This window comes from Nipponia nippon, unplaced genomic scaffold (genome assembly GCF_047370975.1).
Source record: "Nipponia nippon isolate SJK-2023a ecotype South Korea unplaced genomic scaffold, ASM4737097v1 scaffold_18, whole genome shotgun sequence".
Taxonomy (NCBI): domain Eukaryota; kingdom Metazoa; phylum Chordata; class Aves; order Pelecaniformes; family Threskiornithidae; genus Nipponia; species Nipponia nippon.
This window is the reverse complement of record NW_028262334.1, coordinates 3,913,758-3,940,852: the sequence shown is the minus strand read 5'-3', so window position 1 is coordinate 3,940,852 and position 27,095 is coordinate 3,913,758. Positions and strand designations below refer to the sequence as shown.

The 27,095-nt window shown below is 44.3% G+C and overlaps 1 protein-coding gene across 12 annotated transcripts in view; it reads left to right on the top strand.

Moving 5' to 3' along the window:
• The window catches only part of PITPNM2 (phosphatidylinositol transfer protein membrane associated 2), a 142,164-nt gene that overhangs the window by 77,967 nt on the left and 37,102 nt on the right, over positions 1 to 27,095 (top strand). For all 12 annotated transcript variants that reach the window (XM_087754946.1, XM_087754945.1, XM_087754950.1 and 9 more), the window contains 5 exons: positions 9,401 to 9,615; positions 11,244 to 11,365; positions 13,072 to 13,305; positions 20,528 to 20,851; positions 23,848 to 23,943. In XM_087754946.1, coding sequence (XP_087611072.1) covers positions 9,467 to 9,615; positions 11,244 to 11,365; positions 13,072 to 13,305; positions 20,528 to 20,851; positions 23,848 to 23,943 — 925 coding nt within the window. In that variant the 5' untranslated portion in view covers positions 9,401 to 9,466. The remainder of the gene's footprint in view (positions 1 to 9,400; positions 9,616 to 11,243; positions 11,366 to 13,071; positions 13,306 to 20,527; positions 20,852 to 23,847; positions 23,944 to 27,095) is intronic.

The following is a 27,095-nucleotide window of genomic DNA, read 5'->3' as shown; positions in this document are numbered from 1 at the left end:
TGTGCTTCTCTCTGGCAAGAAGACCCTTCGTGGGTGACACCTCTTCTTTTGCCTTGTGTGCTTAATATCTCCTTGGAGGCAGCATCATGCAGCGATTGAAGCACGGGACAAAAGGCCAGCAATTCCTATATGATAGTCCCAATTCTTGTCTGGTAAACTTGAGGGAAGAGCCCCACAATATCCCTGCTGCAGGCAGGGAGGTGATCAGATGGCAGCTCCCTGCAGAGCTGGGAAGGACCCAAAGGGGAACCCTCCTGGAAATTGCAGCTATGCAGCGCTAGGCTGGGAAGACAGATGCTAACTAATTTATGGTTACTATCAAAATCTTCTGCCTAATAAGCTGTGCTTGGATATCCTCAGTGAAACCAGACTGTCGTGAGGGGGAAGGGTAAAAGGTACTTGGCTGTCCCGTTGGCTCTGAGCATAACCCCTGAGCCGCAAAGCGTGTAGGACAGCCCCCCGCTCCTGCTGAGACTGAGTCCTGGGATTTCTGATCTGCCAGGAGGATGCGTCGCTTCCAAACCCAGTGGTGGGCAGGGATGTGAAGGTGGTTCGTTGATCTGTAAAGTGAGTGGATCTGGAGGAGGCTGTGCTCATGGTCAGCAAAGTCTTGGGTCTCTGTGAAATGTCTCCATATCGACAGAGCTGTCCTCTTTGGCCATCTGATCCAGCAGCCTGGAAAGTGGCCGTCTTTTCATGGCATTATGACTAGGTTTCTGCCAGGATGGAGAATCTTCTATTTCCCTACATACACACTTTACAACACTCTCTTTCGCATTTTAGGACTCCTTTTGTTTGTTTCCAACTGGATGGTAGGAACACTTATGACCAGGTTTTACGTTCAGCTGGAGAAGTGCCAGTGTTTGGGGGAAGGGGTGTTGCCTAGATGGAATGAAGCGCCGTGTATTGCCCAGGCACTGATCAAACCTAGAAGGAGGATGTTTAAAACAGCTGCTCTTTTGCCTTTATTAATAAAGCCACTGATGAGGAACAGATTTCTTTCCCCCCTCCCCAGGGTTTCAGCTCATTCCTATGTGTGCAGTACAATGAGGCTCGGAGTCAAAGTGCTATTGTAAAGCTTCATGTTCTGATCATTATCTTGTTGACTCAAACTAACCTTCCTTTGCTAGATAAGTATTGACACTGGCCCTTCATGTATTATTTTTTTTTAACAGCACTAATTGGATTAAAATGATTGTCATGCGTGAAGGATGCATGTTAGAGCGCAAAGGGCACACGGAAACCTCAGCTGTGGGCACCATGGTTACTAGTGACGTCACTTGGTTTGCTGTTAACAGTAACGATTCATGTGCAGTGCTGAAGCCTGAGTGAAGATGGCCTAAACTAAACCCAGTGGATTGCTGATGCAGTCCCATTGCCATGGAAACAGATGTTGCAGGTTAAAGTTGCCTGCATTCATAATGCAATGCACATGGTGTAAGCAGAAACATGGTCCTGTGGTGTCCACAACTTCTGAAAGGGCATGAATAGTGTTACTGGAGAGAATAGGCAGTCCCATTGCAGTTGGACTTGGTTTTCCACGAAGGTAGTGCCAACTTAACTGCACACGATGAGATATAGTAAGCCTTGCCTTACAAGTAACAAGAACAAAACTCACAAGTCCCTTACTATCCTCCAGCAATTTTGTTGTTGAAGGACTGTCAGTCCGACTTGACGTGGATTGTTTCTGATCTGTACCTTACGAAGTGCAGGCTCAAAAGTACTGTTAAAACCCATCCTTGGGGTAACAGGGTTCCTAGCTCCTGCCTACCTTTAACATTGTTTTGCCAATATAACCAGTAAGACAACACTCAACTCCTGCAAAACAGGAGTAGAGAAGCTTCCCTGTCCTCCCTGTTTGAGAGCTGTTTTGCTGTATTTTGGTAAAGGTACCTGCTCAAGCCCAATGAAGACGACTGCCGCATCATGGTTAGGATGTTGAAATGGGGCTCGAAAGATCTGGGTACTAGACGTAGCCCTGCCAGCAGCTCTGTGTCTTCAGGTTACTTTCTCCGTCTTCAAAATGGTGCTCTCTCGTTGGTTCCATCATCTTTAATGCGAGAGGACTCAGCTATTCTAACTGCGGCACAAAAGCCTTTGACAGCAAGAAGTTGTGTGTGCTGTTCTACTTCAGCACTACTGCATTAATAACAGTAAGGGTGATTTTTATGTTTAATTTAATTCATGTAACTTCCTGTTTGCTCTTAGAACATGTTATGCACTGATAAAATTATGTTGGTTTTGATCTGATCAGAAGTTCTCCTTCTTGGCTTCTGTAACAGTGGAATAGTACCATCTCCTCTGCTCCCTTCTTTCACGCTGAAAAAAGCTTTTTGCTCACCATAATCAGGTGATACCATTTTAATTGAGTGTTTCGGGTCTTTGACACACACATTTTGAAAAGAAAAAACCAAAAGACAGCTTGGAAGGTATGACTCTATTGTACTTTTAGGGTAAACCAACATTTTGTTTTCATAGTCAAAGACCTGAGTTTTGATTACCTGCAGTAAATACTGACCATGAATGGTGCCTGGTCTATCAAATATCTGTATCAGCAGGCAGAAGGTTGTCGGTGGTGAAAGCAGATTGCTCGTAATGAATTAGATGTCAGTTCAAATGCTCAGAAAGGAGTGGTTAACAGAACACAGAGCTGAGTCATACCGCAGCAAGAGACAGCTGAAGATAGAACGGATACACCCATGTGCATGCACGTCGTCACTGTATGTGTTATCCATGTCCAGAAATCCTGTGCTGGGAAAATGTGTTAAGAATAAACCAGGCATTAGTTTCGGGACCTCTTGGTATTTTCCAGTATTTCTACCATTGGCTTTCTGGTTTTAGGTGCTGTTTAATTCTGGCTTGCAGCAGCTATGGCTGAAACTGGGCGTCTGTTGTCATGCTGGTTTATTTGTAGTGTTTGAATGCTAGTATTGCCACAATAAGCCCAGATACAAAGCTGAGGCTAACAGGCTGCTTTGCTTATAACCTCTCCCAGCATTTCTGTCAAAGCCCATCCCGTGCAACGTGCCAGTCACAGTCTAACTGGTACCTTCTTCATACATGCAGCTTCTGCTCTTGCCCAGTGCCTGTGGGTAGGAGATGATGATGGCTGGTGGACAGCTGCCTGGAGCACATCAAGGAAGGCAGTTGGTGATGGGAAGAAGGCAATGCTTTGGAAAATCAATTAGAAGAGTGAAATCTCCGTCAGCCTAAACGATGCCCAACTGGAGATAGTTGGGAATATTTTTCCTTTAACATATGGAAGAGATTCCTCTCCCAGCCTAAATTTTGTTACGCAGCCCTTTACATCTTAGGAACCTTTGTACTTCCTTTCTAAAACTGAACAGATAAAAAATTTAAAAAATAGGTCTGATTAGTGAAACCAGGTCTTAAAAGCTATCCAATGATGGCAGGAGTCATCCATCCTAAGCAGCTTCAGGCATTTTGTTGTCTGGTTGCCTGAGGCAATTTAGGCTTTCTCTGGTTCCCAAAGGACAGGTCTGTTTCTGGGGACTTAATTGGTGTTTGTGGTAGCCTTAGCATCCAAAACAATAAAAAAATAGTAATTGGCCATAGAGAATGTTTTCTCAGCCTCCCTTGCCACAACAGTATGAGCAAGTATGTTAGCAGGATCCTCTGGGGATATTTGCTGTCATGTTCTTGTTCAGTGGTTACATAGATGCCTTTGTTTGCTGTCATTGTTAACTGAAACCATCAACCAGCTGTAAACTTCTTGTATCCATATCTGTGTCTAAATGGGATAAAAAAAAATGCCAAGACTTCAGTGTTATTTTAATGGATTCTCCCAGAAGAATTTGTCTGGACTATCAAAATACCCTGTTGCCAAACAGGAGCTAGAGGAAAAAAACAAAAAAAACCCTTCTGGTTATTGTTTCCAGACAATGATTTGTGTCTCATCATTGATGGACAATAGGTCTACCAAGCCTAGTGCTGTCAGTCTTTGTAATTTGAATAATCTCAAATCAAAACTCTCATGGGTCATCGAAGTAGGCTACTGGTACTGTGTACATACATTGCTGTAATGCACCAAGAAACTTCATCGTGAAGCTAAAGCATGTCAACCTTTTGTAATCACTATCTAACTTATTTAGATTGAGAGGTTGTACTGTAAACAATAATCAGTGGTAAACAAGGTAAGATTATAGCTATAATCTATTTTTAAAAGCTAGAACAATGCCTGGATCGCCTGTTATCACCGTGCAACCTACCCTGTCTTTACTGTTCTCTGCAGTACCATTGCAGTGCTCGAAGTAGCAAATTAAAATAAAAAAAAAAATCAGGAGAAACTAAACCACTGAGCCTTTTGCAGTGCTGCTGTAGGCTTTGCAGAGATTCTCCGTGTATGGACCTCAGCCCATGTGCAGGCTGTGCTTTACTCCGGGGCTGAAACACAAGGAGAAGGACTCTGTTGGTTTAGGATAATATTCTTCTCAGTGTTCTTCTGAGCAATACTGCATTGGTTGGTAGGGCTGGTTTTTCTTCTAATTCACCAAAAGCAAAACGCTACAAGGCAAGTTTAATTTCCACAGCCTGACTTCTGTATTTCTCCAGCTGATACGATAAGGCACATCGTAGCTCTTTTATCCAGCATTACGCATTCTTGTTCTGTGACTGCTGTTCCTGCAGCTGTAGTAAGACTCCTCAGGTTGTGGGGGTTTCTGTTGCCATCAACCATCATTCCTTTACTGAGCTGTGCCCCACTAGAAAAACGTACGAGTTGCATTTAGTCACCTGGTCCCACTCAGCTGTGCCAGGACAAGTTTGCTGGACTAAGGCTTTGCAAGATGGGCTCCACGTTGTTAGCTGGTGGTGAGGCCCATTTCTGCCTGGGAAAGGGGATGGAAGATCTGGGAACTGATCGACCTGTCTTTGCTAGTGGAAGGCTTTGTTTACAGCCGTTTGTCTCCTGTTGTGAAGGGCAGATGATAAATGGGGTTAGGCTAGCCCAGTGTTTAGATGACATTCATGGGAATTATTCATCTATGATTGTTATGGTGAGGTCATGTGCTGTGTCCCATGCTATGCTGCTGTGCCAGGAGATTTATTTTAATAGAAGCCTTTAAGTAACTGGCATTCTTGCTAATCATGGTGCATCTGCTTCTCTGGGTTCCCTGTTATGAGTAATTTAATGCTATTACTTTAGCTAGAAGGGATCTGTGTCACCATCTGTCCTGGAAAGCTATTGATGGGGCTGTGCAGAACATGGAGTGTCATCAGCAGAAGAGAGGGACTTCTAAAGGGATGACTGGATTTCCTGTTGTAATACAATATAAGACGGTTTACTGTGATTACGGCTCAGGTAACTTGCATATAAGGGCTGTTAGTGACTTTTTGATTTTGTTGGGGACCGTTCCTCAGATATTTGTATAGAGGGAAGATACTGTTGTCAGTTAGTAGCAAGTAGTAATAACACAGGTAGTCTGCTAAATGAAATCTCTGCTCGTCACAGGGGCGTGGGTCTATGAGGCCAAAACCTTCAAGACTGACCTTAAAATGCCTGCACATCTGCCACTCCCAGCAGGCAGATATTCTTTGGAGGGGCCTTGCCAGACACTTTTGAAGCTAAATGCTTTTGTAATCGATGGTTATTTTTTAATTGTTGTTTACAGACCACTTCCTTGTAACAAGCCCTCTCCATGCTGTAGCTGAGTCACAATAGACATGAAGAGGCTATATGGTTGAAAAGCAAATTGCTCTTCACTTCCATAAGTGGTGTACTTTCACAGTACCACTTACGCGCAGAGTATCATCCTGGTCTCTTAAGTGTGTGTGGCTGATGTCCTCATTTTTATGGTCTGAGAAACGTATCTTCTTTTTGTCTTTGTGACTGGTTAGTAATTGTACTGTTCACCATCTAACCTGACTTTTTTGGTCCTTCCTGACCTCACTGCGGCTTGTTGCCTTCTCGGCAAGCTAACTGGTAAGTATGAGAGCATGCAGGGCTGGGAAGCAGCTTTGTGGGGGTTTATTGTGTGGATTTTTTCTTTGATCGTACTATCCTTCCCAGTGATAAGTTATGTTGTGTTTTAAGTATAAATTGGCCTCACTCAAAAGTCCTGGCTCAAAAGATAGTTTGTGATATAAACTTCGCAGCTCTGATTTTTTTTTTTTTTTTTTTTTTGTCATGCAGAGGTGCAGCTCTTATTTCACATTCATCTCAGAAAATGTTCTTGCTGTCCCTTGTCATATCTTCTGTGGATAAGTGACAAGCGGGAGGAATGTGTAGGGCCAAAATTTGCTTAAGGCTTTCAACTGGGTGAAAAAGGCTGTGGGCTGGAGTTGGTCGTCTGGGAAGGCTGATGGAGGAAGCATGTCCTGCTCTCAGAATAGGGTTCGTGGTCTCCTGCAGGTGCATAGAAGTGAATAAAATAAGCAGAAATCAGAAGTGGGTTGCCAACTGACTTCTGCAAAGAGTCTCAGTTAATTTGGGTTTTTCCCTTCTTCCTTCCCTCTGAGTGTTGGGACCATAACACCATGCCACCCGTCACGTCTCCCGCGATCAGACAGCTCCATCTGAGGAGCTGAGTGTTAGCATTACCAGGTCATGTGGAAAGGCTGCTTATGGCAGTATTCATGTAAAGAAAAAATTGGCCGATATTGCAGGTTCACCAGGATTCTAGCTGTAGGATGAGAACCAGGCAGCTCATCTTTATGTGGAGAGATTTTTGTCAAAACTGGCTAAATGGGGGAAAGAAAAGTGGAGAATGTTAGTGTTAGCTGTATGTGTCTGGGCTGTCACAATTGGTGGGCTTCAAACCAGAAGGGTTTGAGCAGAGGTCCTCCTGAGCCTGGATCAGGCCCTGTACTTAGGAAGGAGTTGGAGTTTGTTTTTCTGAACTGCTTCAGATGTAAACCATTTCTTCTTGTGTTGAAATAAAAAAAGATAGATTCCTCAGTTGAAACCTGTGCAGAGACTAAGGATGTTTCATCCCCAAAGACGGGTAGGGCATGGATCAGAACAGTTCTGTTTGGGGGCTGAGGGCACAGGCAAGTGTCTGTATCCTGTTCACCGCAGCTTGAGTCTTCTTCTCATGGAGAAGTTACAGTTCAGGAGACCATCAGAACCTGGCTTTGCTTTGAATGCTTGTCTTTAGTCTTCTCAAATGGATCAAGTTGGGGAGAAACCTGCTTTGATCCATCTTCAATCCATTAGGAAACACAACAGAAGAAACCAGTTTTTTTTGGTTGAAGCAAGGGTGACGTGGTACCGCAGGGTGGGGTGCCAGGGGCTTCGATAAAACAAAACACATATTGCAGGAGAGCTCCCTGGCTGCTGCTGATCTGTTTGACGGGAGCTGAAGTCGGAATCGGCAGTACAGGATCTTGAACCTTCAAACTTGGGGTGATGGAAGCAGCTGGCCCCTTGCATGGCCCTCTGAGGAGCTTCAAGAGGTGGAGAGCTCTAAGAGGAAGGCAAGGCATAAGGCATATCTCAGATGTAGCTCTGAAAGGATGAGTATGAAACTGCATTCTGAGAAAGAAAGCCTAGAGGGCGATTTTATCCATTTTCGTATTAACCATGGCTATTAAAACAAAATAAATCTTCAGCGTTTTGGTTTTCTAATTCAATACAAGCGTTTGTAAATCTGGGGACTCAGTTCTGTGTAGGTCCAGCTTGGCACAGTCCTTGGAGGTGCCGAGTCCACTCAGTGCTGTGGATTTCTTTTGAAATTTAAAAACTCCTACATGTGTTTTGGTCCCAAATGAGGACTTGCAAATTTGACTGGGATTGCTGGTAAGTGTGCAATCTAGAACGGAGTTTTAAATCCACCTGATGTGCGATTCTACGTGTGGTAACTTGGCACAGAGAGAACCCATCGTTCCTCTGCTTATGATTTCCACGTGCTTCTGCCGTATAATAAAACTCTAGATGTCCATAATTTCTATCAACTGTACAGAGCAGATGCTGTGCTATTATTCTGTCTGACACATTCGCTATGCCTGCTGGGTTACTGCCTTTTCCGAGACCTTTGAATTAACCAGATTTTTGGGTCATCAAGATTATTTAATGTTATTGTCATAAATATTTGTACAGGACTTGGTCAGTGTTTATATAAGAACTGAAAGAAAGCAATTTGTTTTAAGAAAATGTGTTTTAATGAACTGCCAGCTGAATGTTAGAAGTAAACTGCAAAAAAGTGCTTTTCTTTTGCAGGACTGTTGCAGTTTGTGGGGTGGGAAAAATGACTATTTAGATTGTCAGTTATTTAGATTGGTCGGTTACAGCTGTTTAAATTTAAAATCGCTTGGGAGTTCTTTAAAAAGAGGGCTGTTTACTTCTAAATAGCTGTATTGGCTTATCATCCTGTTCTCGAAAGAGGAGAAGCTGATCTCTTGCATCTTATTAATCATTTTCTGTTAAAGCATGTTATCCTTTGAATTGTTTGTATGCCAAAAATGAGAAGTTGTTATTGTGTTATACTTCACAGTTGATTCTTATATAAAATTCCATATTTTTTTTCTTAATTTCCAAAGTACTGTGCTCTCAAATACAAACAATAAACTCAAAATACTAGCAATACGAATCTGTTGTTTGGAAATGATGAAGGTTATACATCATTCAATCTGCTGAAATGTGTTAGAAATGAATAAATATTTGGTTTGCCTCTAGCTCTTTTTAGAAGCACTGAAATTAGTATTTTTTTATTGAAGGAATTTTTGCCAGGTTTTTCAATGAGGGACAATACTACAAATAAGCCAAAATGTGGAGGCTGCCAGGGGGTGCTGCGTGCATTCTGGCAAATTTGGGTTGTTTCTTCTAAATATCTTAATTAGCAGAGCATTGTCTCCAAGCTGTTCTTGGAGAGCTGCTGCCATGCCAGACCACAAGCAACAAGCCCCCAAATCCTGTGGTTTTAGGTCATAAAATAGTCTTTATTACCGCGATGTTGCGCCGAGCGTGTGTATGATTCTTCATGGTGATACAACACCACAAGAATGTGCCAAGTTGGACAAACTCCCCTTCGCCGTGTCATCTGCTGAGGCGAAAGGTTTTTTTATGCTGTTGGGTGATTCACAGCTGGAGCCAAGGTTTGGTGCGCTCTCAGGAAGAGCGGTGTGTAACCTGTTGTAGGAGCAGGAATTGATGTGTCATTCAGTCTCCATTCAAACTGTCTCTTAGTATCCAAATCCAGATTTTACAGGATCCCTAATAAATCGGATCTCCGTTCCTGTGTTGGCCAGATGAGTCTCTAAACTTTTTGTTTCTCTCTCTAAGTTTGGTAATCTTACTGCCAGGGTGCTGCTACAGTTCTGCTGTCTGTACGAAGCGCTGCTTGACAGGAGTCCTAGAAACCATCCCCAATGTTCATGTGCTTTGAGACCTTAGTAGGTACAATGCATTGGAAGGATTAACTATGTGATATATTTTCCCTTTCAGAAAAAGAGCAGAGAAGAGACATGTGGGGAAGGCAGCGGGGTCGAGATCCTGGAGAACAGGCCATACATGGATGGACCGGGAGGCAACGGGCAGTATACTCACAAAGTGTACCACATTGGTATGCACATACCCAGCTGGTTTCGGTCAATACTGCCCAAGGCAGCTCTGCGAGTCGAAGAGGAATCGTGGAATGCATATCCTTATACAAGGACAAGGTAAAACTTATCAAAATGTCCAGAACTGTTTCCCCTGCTTTAGAGAGAGGATGTGAGGTCTCTCTGTGTGGCAGTGGCATATCTTCCATATCCTGTAATATCCTTTAGAGAAACTGGGGTCAAGTCCTAAAATTCTTACACAGTGCTTAATCTGAGGAGTGCGAACGTTGCCTGAGGTGACTGCATACGTACTTGAGAATTTGTGGCTGGTTGCTCTAAAATGTGAGCTGTTTTGTCCATCAAAGCATGGGAAGTCTTGAATGGTTTTTATTTAGTCTTGTGTCCTACGCTGCATATTCTACTTAACGTTGCAGATATCTGCTAGCTCAGTGAAGTTATAAATGTACGCAGTGATGGGACAGTTGTCCTGTTGAACACTGTCAAGTAAGACAGGATTCATTTGTTCTAGGGGGGGAAGAAAAATCTTAATAAATAAATAAATCTGGTGCTTCTTTTCTGGGAACTGTCTTACTGTCATTTAGCTAGAAAATGACAAACCTACTTCCTATGGTTTTCACCCTGAGAGGGGAAGAGCACCAGAGGCTCTGTGGAGCCCTCTGGGACCTCCTTGTTTCAGCTGATTTTGTCTGGAAGGACTTCAGATACCCTGGAATAAATTGCCTGTATGCCAGTTACTCTGGTTTAGAGCATTTGTGCCTTTTCCAAGTTTATAAGTCTGATATTGCTGTCATCTTTCATAACAAAAAGGCTTTAACGGATATTTTGATTTTTATCAAAAATCTAGAAAAGTTTCATAGTTCTGTTTTTGCTGCTCCCTACAAGTAACATTAGTCTGGGGAAAGGTGGGCACTCAGTGTCTGCATACGGGCAGTTGCTCATGACTAAATATAATGCAGCTGTCTGACTTTCAAGTGATTAAAGTCCACTTCCAGTCTCTTCTTATCTATTCTCTTCAACTGCCTGTGAGTCAATAAGTTGGCCAGGAAACCTGGCCCTGCGCAGAATCAGTCCGTATTTTATTCTGCCACAGATTCCAGGCAAGAGCTCTGCTTTTCTCCTGGCAGAGATGCATTTCCTGGGGGTCCTTGTGTCATACCTGCGAGGAGAATATAACTTGTTAGTATAGCAGACCTGAAAGTTATCTCCTTGCTGAAAACTGCTCCTTTAAAAACAGTCTGTCCTGATAATCTTCTCCTGGAGGAGACATTGTCAAATTAAGTTGCAGGTTTTTGTCAGTGTCTCTGCAAAGTGAGAGGACTTGGTGGTCCCCTCAGGCTTTCTGCTTGCTTGTTGCCAGCTGGGAAGTTGTTTCTTGGTCAATGTGGGTGCCCAATCTCCAGTAATTGCATGGGGTGCATTGGTATCTTCTCACCCATAATCCATGTAACACCTCATGGGGAGCACCTCATGTAACTCTTTGCTGTGGAGTTTTACTAAACCAGAGCTATTCCAGTGAAGCCGCGTGTCCAAGGCAAGCTCCTGTCTTCAGAAGTTATTAAAGAAAATCTCTTTAACCTGTACAGTTGGTATTTTAAGCATATCTGAAGTAAAACATGAGTGAAGGCTGGCTTGGATTTGAGACTGATTTTGTACATCTTAAGAAAGCGTTTTCTTCGCTTACCACGCTGAGCGGGATTTACTCTAAGCTGCATTGTTCTCGTTTTCAGGTATACGTGTCCTTTTGTTGAGAAGTTCTCTATTGATATTGAGACATACTACAAAACTGATTCAGGAGAGCATGCCAACGTGTTCAACCTTTCTCCTGCAGAAAAAAGACAAACGATTCTAGGTGAATAGCCCTTTTCTTTTACTTTTTCCTTTATTCTGCTTTTTTTTTTTTTCTGCGTAAAGGATTTTGCTTGGTGTGTCCCATCTGCCTGTCCATCCTCCCCCTGAACCCATACCTGCAGCCCTGTTGCTGTCAGGCTGCTGGGTAGGGTTACATCAAGCAGAGTGAGGACACCTGAGTTCTCGTCTAGGCTTGATGTAAATCACATGGAAATAATTTGAATCCCCTGTCTGTAAAATGAAGCTGATACTTTCCTGTCTTATTTGTGCAGCTCCTGAGGGGAGTAAGACATCTAATGATTTTGGGGGTAGTAAGTAGAAGTAACCATAGAAGAGGAAAATATTGCTGTATAATTGTGTAGCTCCTTCACATATATGAAAATCATTCCTATCTGCATTTCTGAAACGTGAAGGTGTATTTCATTTTTGCTCCCCCTCCTCTTAGTCTTGCTCTTGTACAGATTAACACTTCAGCTTCGCAGCTGTCTTTGGGAGACTGGGTTAATGAACCTTATATATGTAAGGATAATGAGAAAAGGCAAAAGGGAACATCTTATAAAAAGGCAGAGAATGGCAAGTGTCGTAGCGATTCCTCTGCCTTGCTGTCCATCGTGGTCCGTGCCCATGGCATTTTCTGGAGACCTAACTGCATGGCAGGGAGCACTGGCACTTAGAGCCACGCGGGACTGAAGCATCCCTTGCTCTGAAGCTGCTGGGACTGGAGAAGTGTTGAGCTCAGGCTGACTTCTGGCAGTCCCATGCTGCGCTGGCCGCAGCAGGAGCTCTGGGGAAGGACATCTAGTGGCTGCTCTGGCTCCTTGAGCACTGGTGATGTCCGCAACATGCCAGTAACCCCCTGCAATTTTACTTGAGCGTTACTTGATTTAAACTTTTGTTTGAACTTCAGTTTGACTGTCCTCATTCCTAAGCCTATCTGATCGGGCTTTCAGTACTGAGCAAACAGGTTTGAGTCATGCTGCCTTACTGAGAAGTGTCAGAAGAGCTGTCGTTTCTTGGAAAGTGCGACCCTGCCCTTCAATCCAAACTTCAGATGTTTCTCCTCATGTCTGGAGTGGGGGTTCCTGAGCTTTAAAGTATGTTCATTCACTCTGCTCCCATTGCAGTTTCCACTTCCCCGTTGTTGAAGTGTTAATTAGGACTTAAGTTAAACTTTCTGCCTTCCGTAGTACATCTGGTGTAACGATAGCATGTGTGGAGTTGCCATAACCTCACTTGATGGACTCCAAAGATCAGACGTTCAGTGGGTAGTGCCTTTTCCGTAATAGTGCTAAGAAAGGGCAGGTATATTTAACCATCTCAGATGAGACAGAGCTGTAGCACCGTGAGTGATATTACAAAAGCTGAAAGATGGAATGTGCAAAAGATCTTTTTGGAGCTGGAAAGATGGAGTGAGCAGATCTGCCTGAGTGCTGTGGATCTGCAGTTGCTGTGGGCAAAAACATCTATTTGGAACAAAGCCTCTGTTTGCTGGAACTGCGCGTAGTAGTTCCTCTGGTACAGCTGATCACTGCCCAGCAGCAATGTACAAACAATTTAAATATCAGTTGTTTAAGTGTAACTAAAAAGAAACTAAATGGCTGTAATGCTTCTGGTACTTGCTAAAACAGAAATAACTCCTGAAAATGGTATTTTCTTCTTTTGTTCAGGAAAAGGAAATGTTTAACTGTTTCTATTCTCTTTCTATAGATCCTATTGATATTGTTAAAGATCCTATTCCTCCACATGAATACAAAGCTGAGGAGGATCCAAAGCTGTATAAATCAGTGAAGACTAAAAGAGGGCCCCTCTCAGAAGACTGGATTCAAGAGTACAAGAACAACCCTGGGAAATACCCTATCATGTGTGCATATAAACTGTGTAAAGTCGAGTTCAGATACTGGGGGATGCAGTCGAAAATCGAGCGATTTATCCATGATGTTGGTGAGCATCTATAGTCTTGCAAAGTTCACTGTCAGCTCCTTTATGTTGTTTCTGAATTGAAACACAAAGGCGATGTATCATATCCCAAGACATGTCTGTGAAGAGATTCTCAGATCTGATTACTCTTTTTGCAGAGCTCTGGGTCAGTTCAGAAAAAATCATGTTATTCTGTCACTTGTAATCATGGTATGTATGAATCCAAACCACATGCAGCCACTGAAAGGGTTTCAAGTCCTGTATAGGCAAGATATCGTGTTGTCTTTTTTTTAAACATAAGGATCTGTCTGTTTAACTTTTCCAGATCATTTTCAAAATCTGCCAGTTTTCTTTATTGTGCACAAAATCCTCAAGGGTTGCTCAAAGAAATGAGCTTCGCTTGTGAGTCCTAAGTGGTTTCAGAAAACGACTCCCTGGAGCGTCCCTAGTTTCTGCCTGCCTTGTGGCAGGGCTGGTGGGTCTCTGTGTGGTCATACGCCTCTGTCCTCCAGGCTGCGGTGTTCAGGGCTCCCCACCTCGCTGTGCTATAACCCACCGTGGGTCACTGACGGCTCTTAGTTGTGAGTAAATGTGCTGCTTTGATTGATGCATCATTCTTAGGTCAGTGCTTTTAAGGAGGTATTGTTTGTGTCCCAGAAGTAACTAACTGGAGGACAGTCCAGGCGGTAGCAGTGCTGGCAGTAATTTGTTCTTTGCAGAAAATCTATAACACAACTGATACAGTTTCTGGGCCTTGCCACAAAAGACGGGATCTTGGCCAGATGGAATACTTAAAGAATGTTTTAAAGAAGCATTCCCATCTCAAAAGAAGTGCAGAGCTATGGCTGTCTTCTGGCAAAGAAAAGGCCAAAGAAAGGGTGTGTAAAGGATGCTACCTGCTTTCTGTACACAGTAAATCCTCCTACATGACCTCTACAGCTGTCCTCTCTATATGCAAACTTCTTTGAAGTGCCTGATGCTAGCATAAGTAAGTCATTTTATAGCTCTTTTCAGTCATACCATGCTCCTGAGAACTAATGTGGAGAACACTGATAGAGCAATGGAGAATAGTGTGCACTGCTCTCTGAATAGTCACAGGTTGCTTTCTTAAAGCTCCTTTGGTTTTACTTCACCCCAGATGGAAGTTTTTGACTATATTACACGTGGCTCTCTGCAATGAACTCCCTTGGCATTTCGGTGACATGGGTTAATTTAGTGTATGCTGCAAAACATGGGGGCAGAATAACAACTCCATTGTATCTGTTAAATGAAAAAGAAGCATGTGACTCTTCCAGTTGTTCAGAGGTGTTTGGCATAGATTAAACTGTGGTCCCTTAGAAATGTTTCTTTTGTATTTCATGAAAGATTGCCTGCCATTTTCCTCTTGATTGAGGCTTTGCGGAGAGCCGAGCCAGCTCATTGTCTGCCTTTCAAAAGCCTTTCCACTCTGTTATAATGATGGCAAATACTGTTTTTCAAAGTGGTTAAGATGCATAAAATCAGAAAAGTCTTTAAGGCAAGACAAAGTTGAGTGAGTGAAAAGGGAAAGCAAAAGCTTTGGGTATCTACAGAAGATGTGTAGCCTTCCCCTGCAATGGGATAGCCATGGGGAAGCCATTAGTGAGTGGGAAGAGTGCCATAGCACGTGTACCAAAGACAGCAAGGTATGAGGATGTTTAAGCTGGAAAGACGTGGGCTGCAACATGACTGACCAGGCATTTACGCTGATCCCAGTTTTGGGGTTTCAACTGGTGACCGAAAGCAGATGGAGACCTTTGTGCATTGGGCAGCCAATGGTGGACCAAGCTCTCAGGTGCCAGAGGTGTTCTTGTAGGCCAGCCCCTCCTTGGCATTTTTCTCCTCGTTCCTCTGTTCCCAGCTCCTGCAAATTTGTTTCTTGGGGAATTAGCGTGCTCTGTGCAGGGTCACCAAGCCAGCGAGAAAACGGAGGCAGAAACCAAAAGTGGGATCCAAACTCTGCCCAAGGTGGGGGGAACAGTACTTAGTGGTGCAAACTAAAATTAGAGAATGGATTGAAAGAAGAACACATCTGAGTTAAGTGACGGATGGATTGTGATATGTAGAAAGGCTACTGAGCGCAGAGGGAGTAACTCTGGGGGATGGTGTTGAAACGTTCTCAGTCTTACTGAGTGCAACAGCCATTTTTTCTGATGACTAATTGGCCAGTTACTCAGTGCTTTGACAGCCTGAGACACAGACTAAAATTGTGGGCTATTAGTCTACTTGGCTGTAATATTTGTATGCTTTTTTTACTCCTTTCCCATAGAATTTGAGTTTAATTGGACTGGCACTGCATAATGTTCTGCTCCCACTGGCTTCCTAATGGTGCACGTGGGCTAGGATTCTTTTGTTGTTAAACAAGTGTGTCGACTGTGTATGGGTTATTGATTATATACTATGGCAAAGTGTGGTCCCATCCCAGTAACTGGAGCTTTGTCTGAGCCACTGCGTCTTAGGCTAAATATACCCAAATTGTTGCACAGTGATGAAGTGGAAGTGGTTTTAGAAAGCTCTTTTGCAGAACTTTTGCTTCACTAAAGCACTCAAATGAGAAAGTTCATCCAGAAGGGCTCTGCCCGCTGGGGCCTGCGGGTAGAGTTTTGTCTTTTCAAGGGTGGGCAGGTTGTCGTTAGCACGATGTGGATGTGACCACAGGCTTTTCTTTGTGAGTGGTCTGAGCAAGGGAGGGTAGGGAAGCAAGCAGATATAACTGCAGGTTGCCTTTGATCAGATACATTCAGACAACCAGAACGGTACTGAGAAGATCATGGGATCTGTTGTGACTGTCAAGGAAATAGTGTTGCACAGGGAAAATCAGGCATACTACTGGGCACATAGCTGATGGGTATCTGGGCAGTTGCTTTATATGGATAGTTGAGGGGGTTTGGGGAAGGATTTGGTGGTGGGTTTTTTGATTTGTTTTGGGTTTCTTGCATTGAGTTTTTGTTACAGTTACTATTTTTAATTCATGTTGAAAAACAAACCCAGAACTATAGACAAAAGCTTCTTAAATTCAGCTAAAGAATCCTTTCTGTCTTGGCTTGTCTCATGGTCATTTACGCTTCCTTTTGTAAGATTAAGTTCAACACCACAATCTGCAGGCAAATCATTTACAAGAGTCAGCACCTCATGGATTCAACCAGTCTCTGAGTTGTTGAGGTGGTGAGCTGAAAAGCAAGCGATTTAAATGTTTGCACCCTGCTAGACTCCACAGATGATCTTTCTGCACAACTCCGTAGGAAACGTTATGATTAAATCAACGCAACAATGATGGGTACTTCTGAACTCAAGCTGCATGTGTACGTTTGTGCATGTGTGGTTTCCTTGGTTTGTTTTTTTTTTTAAACCAAAGCATTGCGCACTCTAGAGATATAATAGTTTTGTTAACTACTGATATTACTGAAATCAGCTGGTACCTGTATCCTTATAAAAAAAAAAAAAACTGTTTCCATTATTTCTGATTGACTTCAGTGTGTGATTTGCCTGCCAAGACTGTGGCGTTATCCTCCAGTTCTGGGAAAGAAGGCTCAGATGAGTGTGGTGCACACTGGGGTGGAGGGGGAAAACCTACTCTAAAATCCTCCCTGATTCTCCTGTGCCGCTCGGTTCTCCCTCCACACCAGACGCCTCTTTGTGAGACCATCCCCTACCCTGCAGTTCTTCCATACAGCCGGGCTGGTTTGCTCTGTGGATGAGAAGGGAGCACGCACCCCACAGCAGGTGGTGGCAAGGGGGATGGAGGAGCATTGCATTGCCCGGAGCCTCACCTCCACTGGGCTTGTTGCATTCTCTCCGACCTGGAATAAGGTGACCGGTGGGATGCTGTCCCCAACCTGTCCTCCCCAGCCAGCTCCCACTACCCGGGGGCAGCACGCCACAGGCTTGCAAGGCAGACTGCCAAATGGGCTGCAGCCAGCCGTGAGGCATGGCTTGAAAGCAGAGCGTGTGGGATTGAGTGCGGGACAGGGACTTCTCGGGCTGAGCAGGAGATGTTTGCAACTCCTCTCCTGCCAGAGAGAAAAATGAAAGCAAACTGGACCACAGATGCCTTCAGCACTGTCCTGATGGGCATCTGCGATCTGTTAAAAAAAAGAATTTTTCCCAATTACACTCTGTTTCCTGCATCTGATCTGTCCCCTCCTTTTCACTTTTCAAATGAAAAGCTTATTTTTCTCTAATGTTTTGGTAAAAACAATGCTTTAAGACTTGATTTTTTCCATTGCACAGGGAGGGAAGCAGTGTCTGGACAGGTGAAGTCAGTCGTTTGTAGCTGGATCTTGAATCCATGTAGCTGGGTGGGGGCACTCGGTGTGTCCTCTGCGTCTCTGCTGCCTACTGGAAGGCTTCAGCACTGCCGGCTGAATCAGGGATATACTCACTGCTCTGCACTGAGGGGCTGCTCAAGTTTTGCATCCCTAGCAGTGGAGATTTTTTCTGCAAGCCATGACTTTTTTCAATTTCTTTTGTACCTGGACAGCCTCATTCTCTTCCAGGTTCTCTCCCTGTGTTTAAGAAAGAGAAATTCAGCATCACTGACATATCCCAGGTGAAGGCCAGAGGCTAGGAAAATAATCTCAGTCTTTTTGACTTCGTAACTAATCTGGAGTGATAGAGGCACAACAGCCCTGAAGCCCTGTAATGCCATCCTATTTTCAAAAGAACAAGGCTTTAAGGAAGGGTGATTTGGGGTGTCTGATCAAAGTGATGTGAGCAGTGCAGATGGGGAGGTCTGCGGGTTGGGAGGAAGCAATACAGGTGATTTTTGTGATCTAAGAGATGAAGTGAAAGAAGGCAGAGGGGAACTTCAGGAGACTTTTTTTACCCCCAAGTGGTTTTCATGTTTCCTATGATGTTAGTCCATTAAAACAAAGATACGCCGTCAGTGTCATCTGTGCCTTTACACAGAGAATTTCGGAGGAGTTGGTGCATTGATACATCAAGGCTGGATCCAGGAGCATGAGCAGAGGCTGCTGAGCCCTGGAACGGGGGAAGCCTTGGGATGAGAGCGAGGGGGCAGTTCGCTTCTGTGTCTGATCACAGACTGTTTTCAAGGTGTTTCAAGGAAGATAGAAGTGGACGTTGTGGATGTGGAAGTCCAAAGGATGGTTGTGGTGTTGGGGACTGAATTACAGCAAGGGAAACGTTTTCTTGGCTTTCAGTGTGGATGTGATGGGAGTTTAATCTTCGCCTTCAAGCTCCGCTGATTGTCAATCATAACGGGAGGTGAAGAGGCTAAAACATTCTCCTGTAGTTCTGCAAAAAGTAATCTGGTAGGGAAAATAACTCTGAATCTCGACTAAGGTTGAACAGAATTAAGTTGCCAAGGCCCCTCATTCTGCCCCCAGAAGGTCACAGTCTGCTGGCTCAAACTTGCCTCTGCTACATGGAGCTCCCTTCTGAAAGTCAGGCAGAGAAATGCCTAAAATATTGATAGATTTAATCTCCCTGTGCGAATGAAGTTCAGGTTGAGCTGGTCCATTGCATTAGCTGCTGATCTCAGTGCTGTCTCCTCCTGATACGTTGACTTGTGATGGCTGGTGGCATTAAGAACTAACCAAAGAGCAGAGCAGACAATAAAGTGCCCAGACCTGAAAGGAGATAAACATTAAAAAATAAGCTTTTTGTATGTTTAAAAAAACAACAAAAAAGTGATTGCTGAAAGCAAAAGGGATATTTAGGCTGAACATCACAGAAACTGTGACGGTAGCGAGATCTAAGATTTTCTGTACAACAGTGAAGCAGATGTTGCTGGAAACACCTTAGAAACCTTGCACGCAATGGGACCATCCAGCTTTGGCTGTGGTCCTGGAGATGGAGGGTGGCTTACGAGGGCCATCTTTCCTCTTGGGGGTGCTTAGAGAGCTCCATCTGCAGCTCCCAAAATCTAAATGATTTTAATGTAGCCTGTTGATGGCTCTCTATCTTGTAATAGCGCTCGTGGTGGTGTGGCCTGTGGTCCTCGGCCAGGGTCTTCATTAGAGTGAGAAGATGGCTACCCTGCCTGCCAGCTTTTTGGCACAGTATGTTTCTGCTCCAGGCTTAGCAACGGAGGATTGTGGATCCATAATCCCACTGACAACAAATCCCACTGCTGCTTTTAGCATGTCCTTCAACCCATCTCTGCCTCAGTTTCCCAGTAATTAAAGGGGGGACAATATTCCTTGATCCCCCCCGAAGGGCTCCTGAGGATTACTTTGTCAGTATTTATAGAAGCTTTTAAAAACACCATTACTGCTGTGTGCTCCCATCAGTAATAAATAGCAGTTTGGAGCTTTGACCTGTCGTGAGCTTTTAAGCAATAATATTGGTTGAAAATCCTGAGTGACTATACTGTTTTAAAAGTCTTGGTGATGTGATGATGTTAGCCAACAAGTTTAAGTCCTGGAGGAAAGTTTCTGTTGCCTGGTCAGGAGCATTGTGTGTTGATATTGAGACAGTTCTTCCTTTCAGATATGTGATACGTTGAAATATTTTAAATTGGCTTTACCCACTTCATTTTTCTCATGCAGCAGAAGACAGATGGTATCTGCAAAATACAGCAATTTTTATTCTCTCCCTTACTTTGCTTCCCATCCCATTATCTCAGAAGCTCATGTTTGTTTTGCTGATACGTAGAAACCAGGGGCAGAAACCAGGTTTCCAAGGAAAAGAGAAGTTTTAGTCTTAGCACTGCTGATGTGGGATGTGCTTCTGTCATGTAACAATTGTGGTGGGCTATCAAGGAACCACCTGAAACTCTCCTAGATAAAAAAATAATCAGTGTTGTTTGTTGTTGATGTTGGCTCTTTTTTTTTTTTTTTTTTTTTTTCTTCTGGGAACATACTTCATTTTGAAGACCGGATCCAAATGTTACAACTTCCCAGAACTCCATGGGAGTTGCAGTTGTGGTCTGTGCGTGGCTCCTCCTTGGTGGAGCAGGCACTCACAGAACAAAGTCCTCCATCCAGAGTCAGGAAATCCCTTCCCAAGTAAAAAGCAGTCGCGGAAGATTGGCTAGTTTTTTGGTGCATGGTTGGTTAGCAAGAATTGAGGAGATAAAGTACACGAAGTGACCAATTTGCCATCCTGATGCTGGCTATATGAAGGTCCTTTACTGCAGCTTATAGCATTGTGGTTTTGTTGCCACTGTAATATCATTGCTGTGGTGCCTTGAGGTTTTGGGGAACGGAATGCATTGATTCCTGCAGTTTGTAGCACTGGTGACGGAGGCATTTTGGCTTTGCAGGCTTGCGGAAGGTCATGGTCCGTGCCCATCGGCAGGCTTGGTGCTGGCAGGACGAATGGTATGGGCTCACCATTGAGGATATCCGGCAGCTGGAGAAGGAGGCACAGTTGATGCTGGCTCAGAAGATGGCTCAGTTCTGCAGTGAAAATGATACTGAGCAGCACGGTGTCAAAGACACTCCTGGTGAGAAGGATGTTGAAGCCAGCACAGTTTCACCTGTTGACACAGAGGATGCCGCTGGTAACAGTGAAACAGGCTCTGGGAGATCACTCACCAAGCAGTGGTCCACTTCTTCCAAGTCCTCACGATCTTCAAAGAGAGGAGGTAGGGTGCTGCTGCTGACTTGCTCTTCTGAACTGCATGGAGGTTGGGCTTTTGGGAGGTAGGGCCATGCCTCCTTGTGGCTGGCACCTTTGGGACAATGGATGTTTCTCCTGTGAGTCCTTTTAACTCAGAGGTCTTCTCTGCTGGTGTTGCAGGCTCAGTCTTCTCAGGTGACACGTTTCGGGTTTGGGAATGTTTTTAGTCATCCCATGGCTGTGACTCAGTGGCACGTGGCAGAATTCTTGCCAATCTCAAAAGCAGAGGAACTATGAAAAAACAGTAGAAGAGCAGGCAGCAGCTGGCTAGCAGCATTGGGTCTCAGAAAATGACAAACAGCGGCAAAGAGAGAGTTAGACCTTGTTGCTCAAGAGCCACTGGTGGCTTTTGTAAGGCCTGGTCCTTCAGCAGTGTTCCCTTTCTGGATGTCTGCTTGTCTGCCGCAACACAGAACCGGCCTGGCTGTGGGTCACTGTTAAGTGCCTCTCGTTTTCCAGGAGGCAGCTACAGCAGGCACCCTGTGCTTCTTGGCCGGGCTTATATGCTACTACATGCCATTCATTTCAAAAGCGGGTGTTTGGCTCTGTGGGTGCTGCAGCGTAGCTCACATGGTGAAGCACCCCTGTTAGCTACTGGGGGAATTAAGGCAGGTACCCCCAAAAAAGTGGGTGGGGGCTGCTGCCTTCCGCTGATGATGATGTGCAATAGCTGTTCGGAGACCAAACCTCACGGCCTGGGATTAGGTGGGACCATGGATCGTGTTTATATTTCCTTTTAAACACCATTCAGGAAGCTTTCAGGATTTTGCTGTTAAAGCCCCCCCCCTCTACGGATACCCTGTAAGGACTCAGCTTTGAGTCCTGAATTTTGTCGTTCACCTCTCTCTAGGCAGTCACCTTTTTTTGCTGTACTAAGCTCTTCCCTTCCTCGGACCGTTCTGTACAAAGGGGCGAATCCCCAGCGAGTTACAGACAGGAGGCTTGAACCCTGAGCAATTCCCTCTCCTTTTAGTCAAGTGCAGCTGATAGCAGGGTAATAGCTCTCACAGCAAGAGGGCAAAAAAATCTTGATTTTTCTGGAAACCCCAAGAGGCAGCGTTTCTTCCAGTGACGGTGGACGGGGACATCTAGGTGAGTGAAGCTTCTCCATCTCTCATATGCACTAAATGTTGTGAGTTGAGTCTCCATTTTTATTTACCATTTCATCACGGGGTGAATGAGAGATGAGCAGTAGTTTTACCTTGTGATGACTCACTGGAGTGAGCCCCAGGGAAGAACCTACCAGATGCTTCATAAATCATTGTATAAAGATAAAAATGCTGGCTACTTTGCTTGCACCAGGATTTTATGTTGATGTGCCCGTCTCTCATTATACTCTTTGTTATGAACCCCCTCTTCCACTGCTGACATGTTCATTGGAAGCTGTAGTTTTCAGACCTCTTTGGATTTCGCTTGAAGGTTTTTACTGGTAGCAAAGCATGAATTTCTTTTAAACTGCAGAATGTCTCAGCTTTTACAAGAAAAAGTAATGAAAGAAATGAATTGTGATGTGCTGGGAAGTACGTCATGCAGATATTTTAATCCTTCTTCATGCTGGCAGCATATTAACATATGGAAGCAAAGAGGGCTGTCTCGACTTACCGCTACCTCCAGCTGAAAAAGGCAACGCCTTTTCTCCAAAAGATCTCGGTCCTTCCTATACCATCTGAGCGAGACCTCTGGTGATAGCAGGACCCTTGTCGCCATCCCATATGTTATTATATGCTCTATTTTTAGCAACTATTATGCGAGTGCCTTGACGTCACTCCAGCGTGAATTAGCTCTGCTCTGCCAACCTCCTCGCTTGCTGCTCCCGAAGGGGTGGGCGGTGGGGTGGTTGGGGGCTGCTGAGCCAATGCTGAGCTGCAATTAGATGACTCCGCACAGGGTCTCCATACTCTTTCCATATGACAACCGGGTAGCAAAATTAGAAGAATTTGACTTACAGATTTAACACCGTTACAACAATAGCATGAAACGGCTCGTGCAGCTGTCACAGCAACCAGAACCTTTCAGCGTCTTTGTATATGCTAAACGAGAATTTGTCAGTCTCCTCAGGTTTTTGCAGTGTTAGGTTAGGTGGCTGCTGCCAGCGCTTTGTGTGCGCTGTGTGACATGCAAGAACTATCTGAAAGGGGAGAAACCCTCTCTCTTGTCGTTCTCTGGACGGTGCTCCCTTCAGCAGGCGGCTGTTCTGTAACAAGTTCAGCCAGGAAGAGTTCAGGCTGGATCATTGCTAAATTATATCTGAAATTAAAAAAGAAAAAAGCTGTGCTATGTTTATATTTAGCACAGGGAACTCTGGAGGGGAAAACAAAAGGGAGCGGGTAGGTGTGAGAACAGGAGGGCAAAGAGGAACCAAGAGGAGCGTTGGGTTTTCTCCTTGCTCCGTCAGGGCAGCCGCTCGGACAGCTCCCTACGAAGTAGTTGGATAGCATGTTGTTTAAATCATTCAAGTTTAAAGTTTAAATAGATCTCTAATCCAATTTGTGTGGAAGCAATTTCCTTCCAGAAAACAGATTATTTCTATCCAGGCTGCTCTGCTTAGCTACCCACCCGAAAGTTATGCGAAGCAGAGGCATGGTTTGTGTGCTGATTAGAGGCACGAAGAAAGCTTCCAATCAGCCTGCTTCCTTCCTAATTGCAAACTTTAAAACCCAGCTGATTTTGCACGTCCTACTAACAATTATAAATAGCTGCCATTCAAAATAGCATAAGAGTGATACAAACTGCTTGCTTTAATGTAGCATCTTGCTGGCAGGTTCTAACAACAGTAAACAAACAGGATCTGTAAAGCAGTACACTGACATCACACCAGCATCATCGAGGTTTTGTGTTTTTAATATTGCAGCAGTGAATTTTCATAGAGAACACACGACTGTTTCTCCAGCAAAGATCATGTTGGGAACTCTCCGTCTTGTCGATGTAGCGTATCGCATAAGGCTTTTTTGTTTTTTCCAGCAAGTCCCTCACGCCATAGTATCTCCGAGTGGAGGATGCAGAGCATTGCCAGGGACTCAGACGACAGCTCAGATGATGAATTCTTTGATGCACATGGTATGTGGAGCCTAAATCACCATCGTTTGTTTCCTGACATGGTGGGGTAAGAGAACGGAAGGCATGAGGGTGGGGGGTGAGCGGGGAAGGAAGCGAGACTTTTTTTGCTTTGTTTGAAGTCTTTTCCTTTCTAACCAAGATACATGCAGCATCAGTGCAGCTTCTTCAAGCATCCCCAGCATCACCCAGCAGACTCTTACGTTTAACGCAGCAACATTTCGGATTCAATGTGATCTGTTTGAAGGGAGCTTGAACAGTCTTAACCTTTGGAGCTGTATTTTATTTGGTGCAACTGAGTGTGGGTAAAATTCAGCGATACTAACTGGACTGTGGGTGTGTCCTAATGACTCTGATTCAGTATGACTGGTTATTTTTCTAATTTATTTTTTAATCAGTAGGAGGTATGATTAATTGTCCTGTCTGGGTCTGAAGAGACCCAAGTTTGCCTTTATTCACTCCTTATTCTCCTATTCCAAGAAATACAGTAGTGAATGCAACAAGGTTCTTCAGGTGCCAAAATTAATCAGTGTTGATTCTGGAATTCTGAAAGTAATTTTGACTGTCTGTATTAGGAGAAAGCTGTGGATTTTTTTTTTTTTTTCTGTGCATGTGTGTGTGAAGAGGCTTTGTTCCACTGCGCTCATTTTATATATTGTACTTAATGCGTATTTAAGCCTGAAGGGCTCCGTCTCTACTGACAACAGATGGACTCTTCTCTCGGCTTGTAATGCTAATCTAAGTTAGATGCGCAACGTGTGCTGATGAAGTTGGTGACCTTTCTGTGAAATGCAGTCGTTAGAAGATGATGCCCCAGTTTTGTAAAGCAGAATTTCACTGATGTTCAGCTAAAGTTCAGTCTCAAAAAATTGATAGTACCATGTTCCAGAAGAGTTCTTGCAGCAAGTATTTAGGCACGCATCTCAAATTCTGGGGTAGAAAGTGGCATGCTGTTGTAGAGTAGTGACTTGCACAATAGCAGCTTAAATGGCCAGGATGCGTGCAAGTCAGGGGATGAATGTGTCTCTTGCCTGGAAGGAGAAGGGCCAACTTAGTTTAAGTGTCTCTATTTATTAACTTATGTAGCATCTGCAAAAACTATGTAAGGGATTTATTGTAGCAATATACATACAAGAAAAGAAGAGTGAGTCATTGAAACGGCATCATTGCTATCCACCCTCTCTTTTGCCTTTTTAATTACTCAGTAATAAAATTGAGATAGAGATGGCTCTGCCTGGGATCCAGGACCCCAGAGAATCCCTGACGTGCTCCTAAGAGGCCTGGAAGGAGAATTAACAAAACTGATACCTTGTGCCACAGTTGGTATCAGCACCTCTGTTGCAATACTTCTAGGAGCTTGCTAACAGAAAAAGCAGCTCCTCTTCTGCTAGAACACAGTGTGTCTCCATTTACGTACAGATTGTCCTCTGCAATCCGCACAGTCGGGTTTGAAAAGTCTGCCTAGCCTGATGGGATTTTGGCTTACGAGTTGAAGCCGCGGTGTGTGTGCTGTTCAAGCCCTCTCTTCGGGAGGGACCTCTCGTTGCCCCTTGGCCCGCAGAGGACACGTCCCAGCTCCGGGTCTGTGAGCAGGGATGAAGCACCGCTTGCAGCTCATCCTGCCAGGGAGGCTTGCGGGGTCGGTACCATGGGAACTGGCACAGATCAGGATGTGAGTCAACACCAAGCAGAGTTCCTCAGAAGTGCTTCCCATATATACACACACATTTCCTCGCAGCGCGGTGGGCGTAACTTGAGCCCGAGAAGATTTCTTGTCGCCGGCTTCCCACTCATCCTCATTCACTGGCGTACTCTGGTAAAGATAGTGACAAATACAGTAATATCTAATATCTATCCTGTAATGAATGCTAATAACGGGAGTAATATACCATTCAATGATCACTTGAGCAGCAATAAGGGCTGTAATTAAACCTCTCAAGGAAATAAGTTTAATATTTAGATTAAGTTGCTGGAGGATCTTTGAGTGCAATCTTCCTATTAATTCTCTGCCAACGTGTGTGTTGCATGCTTGTGCTTTCTACTTGCTCTGAACAGGTAGCTCCGCACTCTCTTGTGCAGGGAAATGGGGAGGTACTCGGATTTTTTCCATAGCTGAAAAAGGAAATGGCATGCTAATGCAAAGTTTCCAGGTCACTCTCTTTTTATGGTCAAAGTGTAAATAGAAACTCCTAAAAATAATTGGTCTTTGCTTGGCTCTGCAGTTAGTCCCCTTCATTTTTTTTTTTTTTTTAAGATGTTGCTCAGATTTACTGAGAAGATGAATATATTTCATAATCTTTTTGTTTGCCATCCTAGGATTCTTCCAACTAATTATTTTCTTAGTAACTGTACAGCAACAAGAAAGGGAGAATCGTAGTCTGGGACTCTGAAGATTACAGCTTTTAGATCTTCAAGACATGTGTAATTACCACTGTTATTGTAATTATGTTTATAACTCTTTATTAAATTTACAAGCCCAAAATTTTCAGGAAAGAAATACTAAGTGCAGAACAATAAATAAATTAGAAAGCACTTAACCTCTGTAAGAATAAAAGATACATCCTCAATGTAAAAAAAGAAAAGGGGAAAAAAATAAGGAACCAGCAACCCATACCAAAGGCATCTTTGTAAGACTTGCATTGCTGCTGTTTGGTTTCCCATGGGTTCAAACAGGAGCTCCCGGGCTCTGTTTCCTTCCCAAGAACCTGCCCAGCTTGCGCTGGGTCCATGCTCGCACCTGATAAAGGAGCCATTGGGCTGCTGCTGTCTCAGAGGACCTCTGGTTTGACATAAACATTTTTGTCAGCCCTTTCTCAGCTCCAGACTGGCCGCCCTGTGTTCGGGCTTGGGCTGAGAGCGAGCTCAGCCTCTCCTGGGAGAAGTCCTCAGGTGTTGGGTAACGCAGCCCAGGCCAGCAGGCATGGGGGTGGGCGAGGTGTCCGGTGGGGGCACTGGGATGAATTCTTCCAGTGCTAGGGCTGCTAATGGCCTGTTCAGCGATGCCTCCGCAGGGCTCAGCTGCTTGTTTCCCTGTGGATGTACCAGCAAAGGCCCGTGGACAGGCAAGGCTGGACTCCTGCCTGTGTCAGGCTCTCCCTGCGGTGAATTAAGGCTCTGCAGCCCAGCACCATGTGGTGTGGGCACAAAGCAGAAGC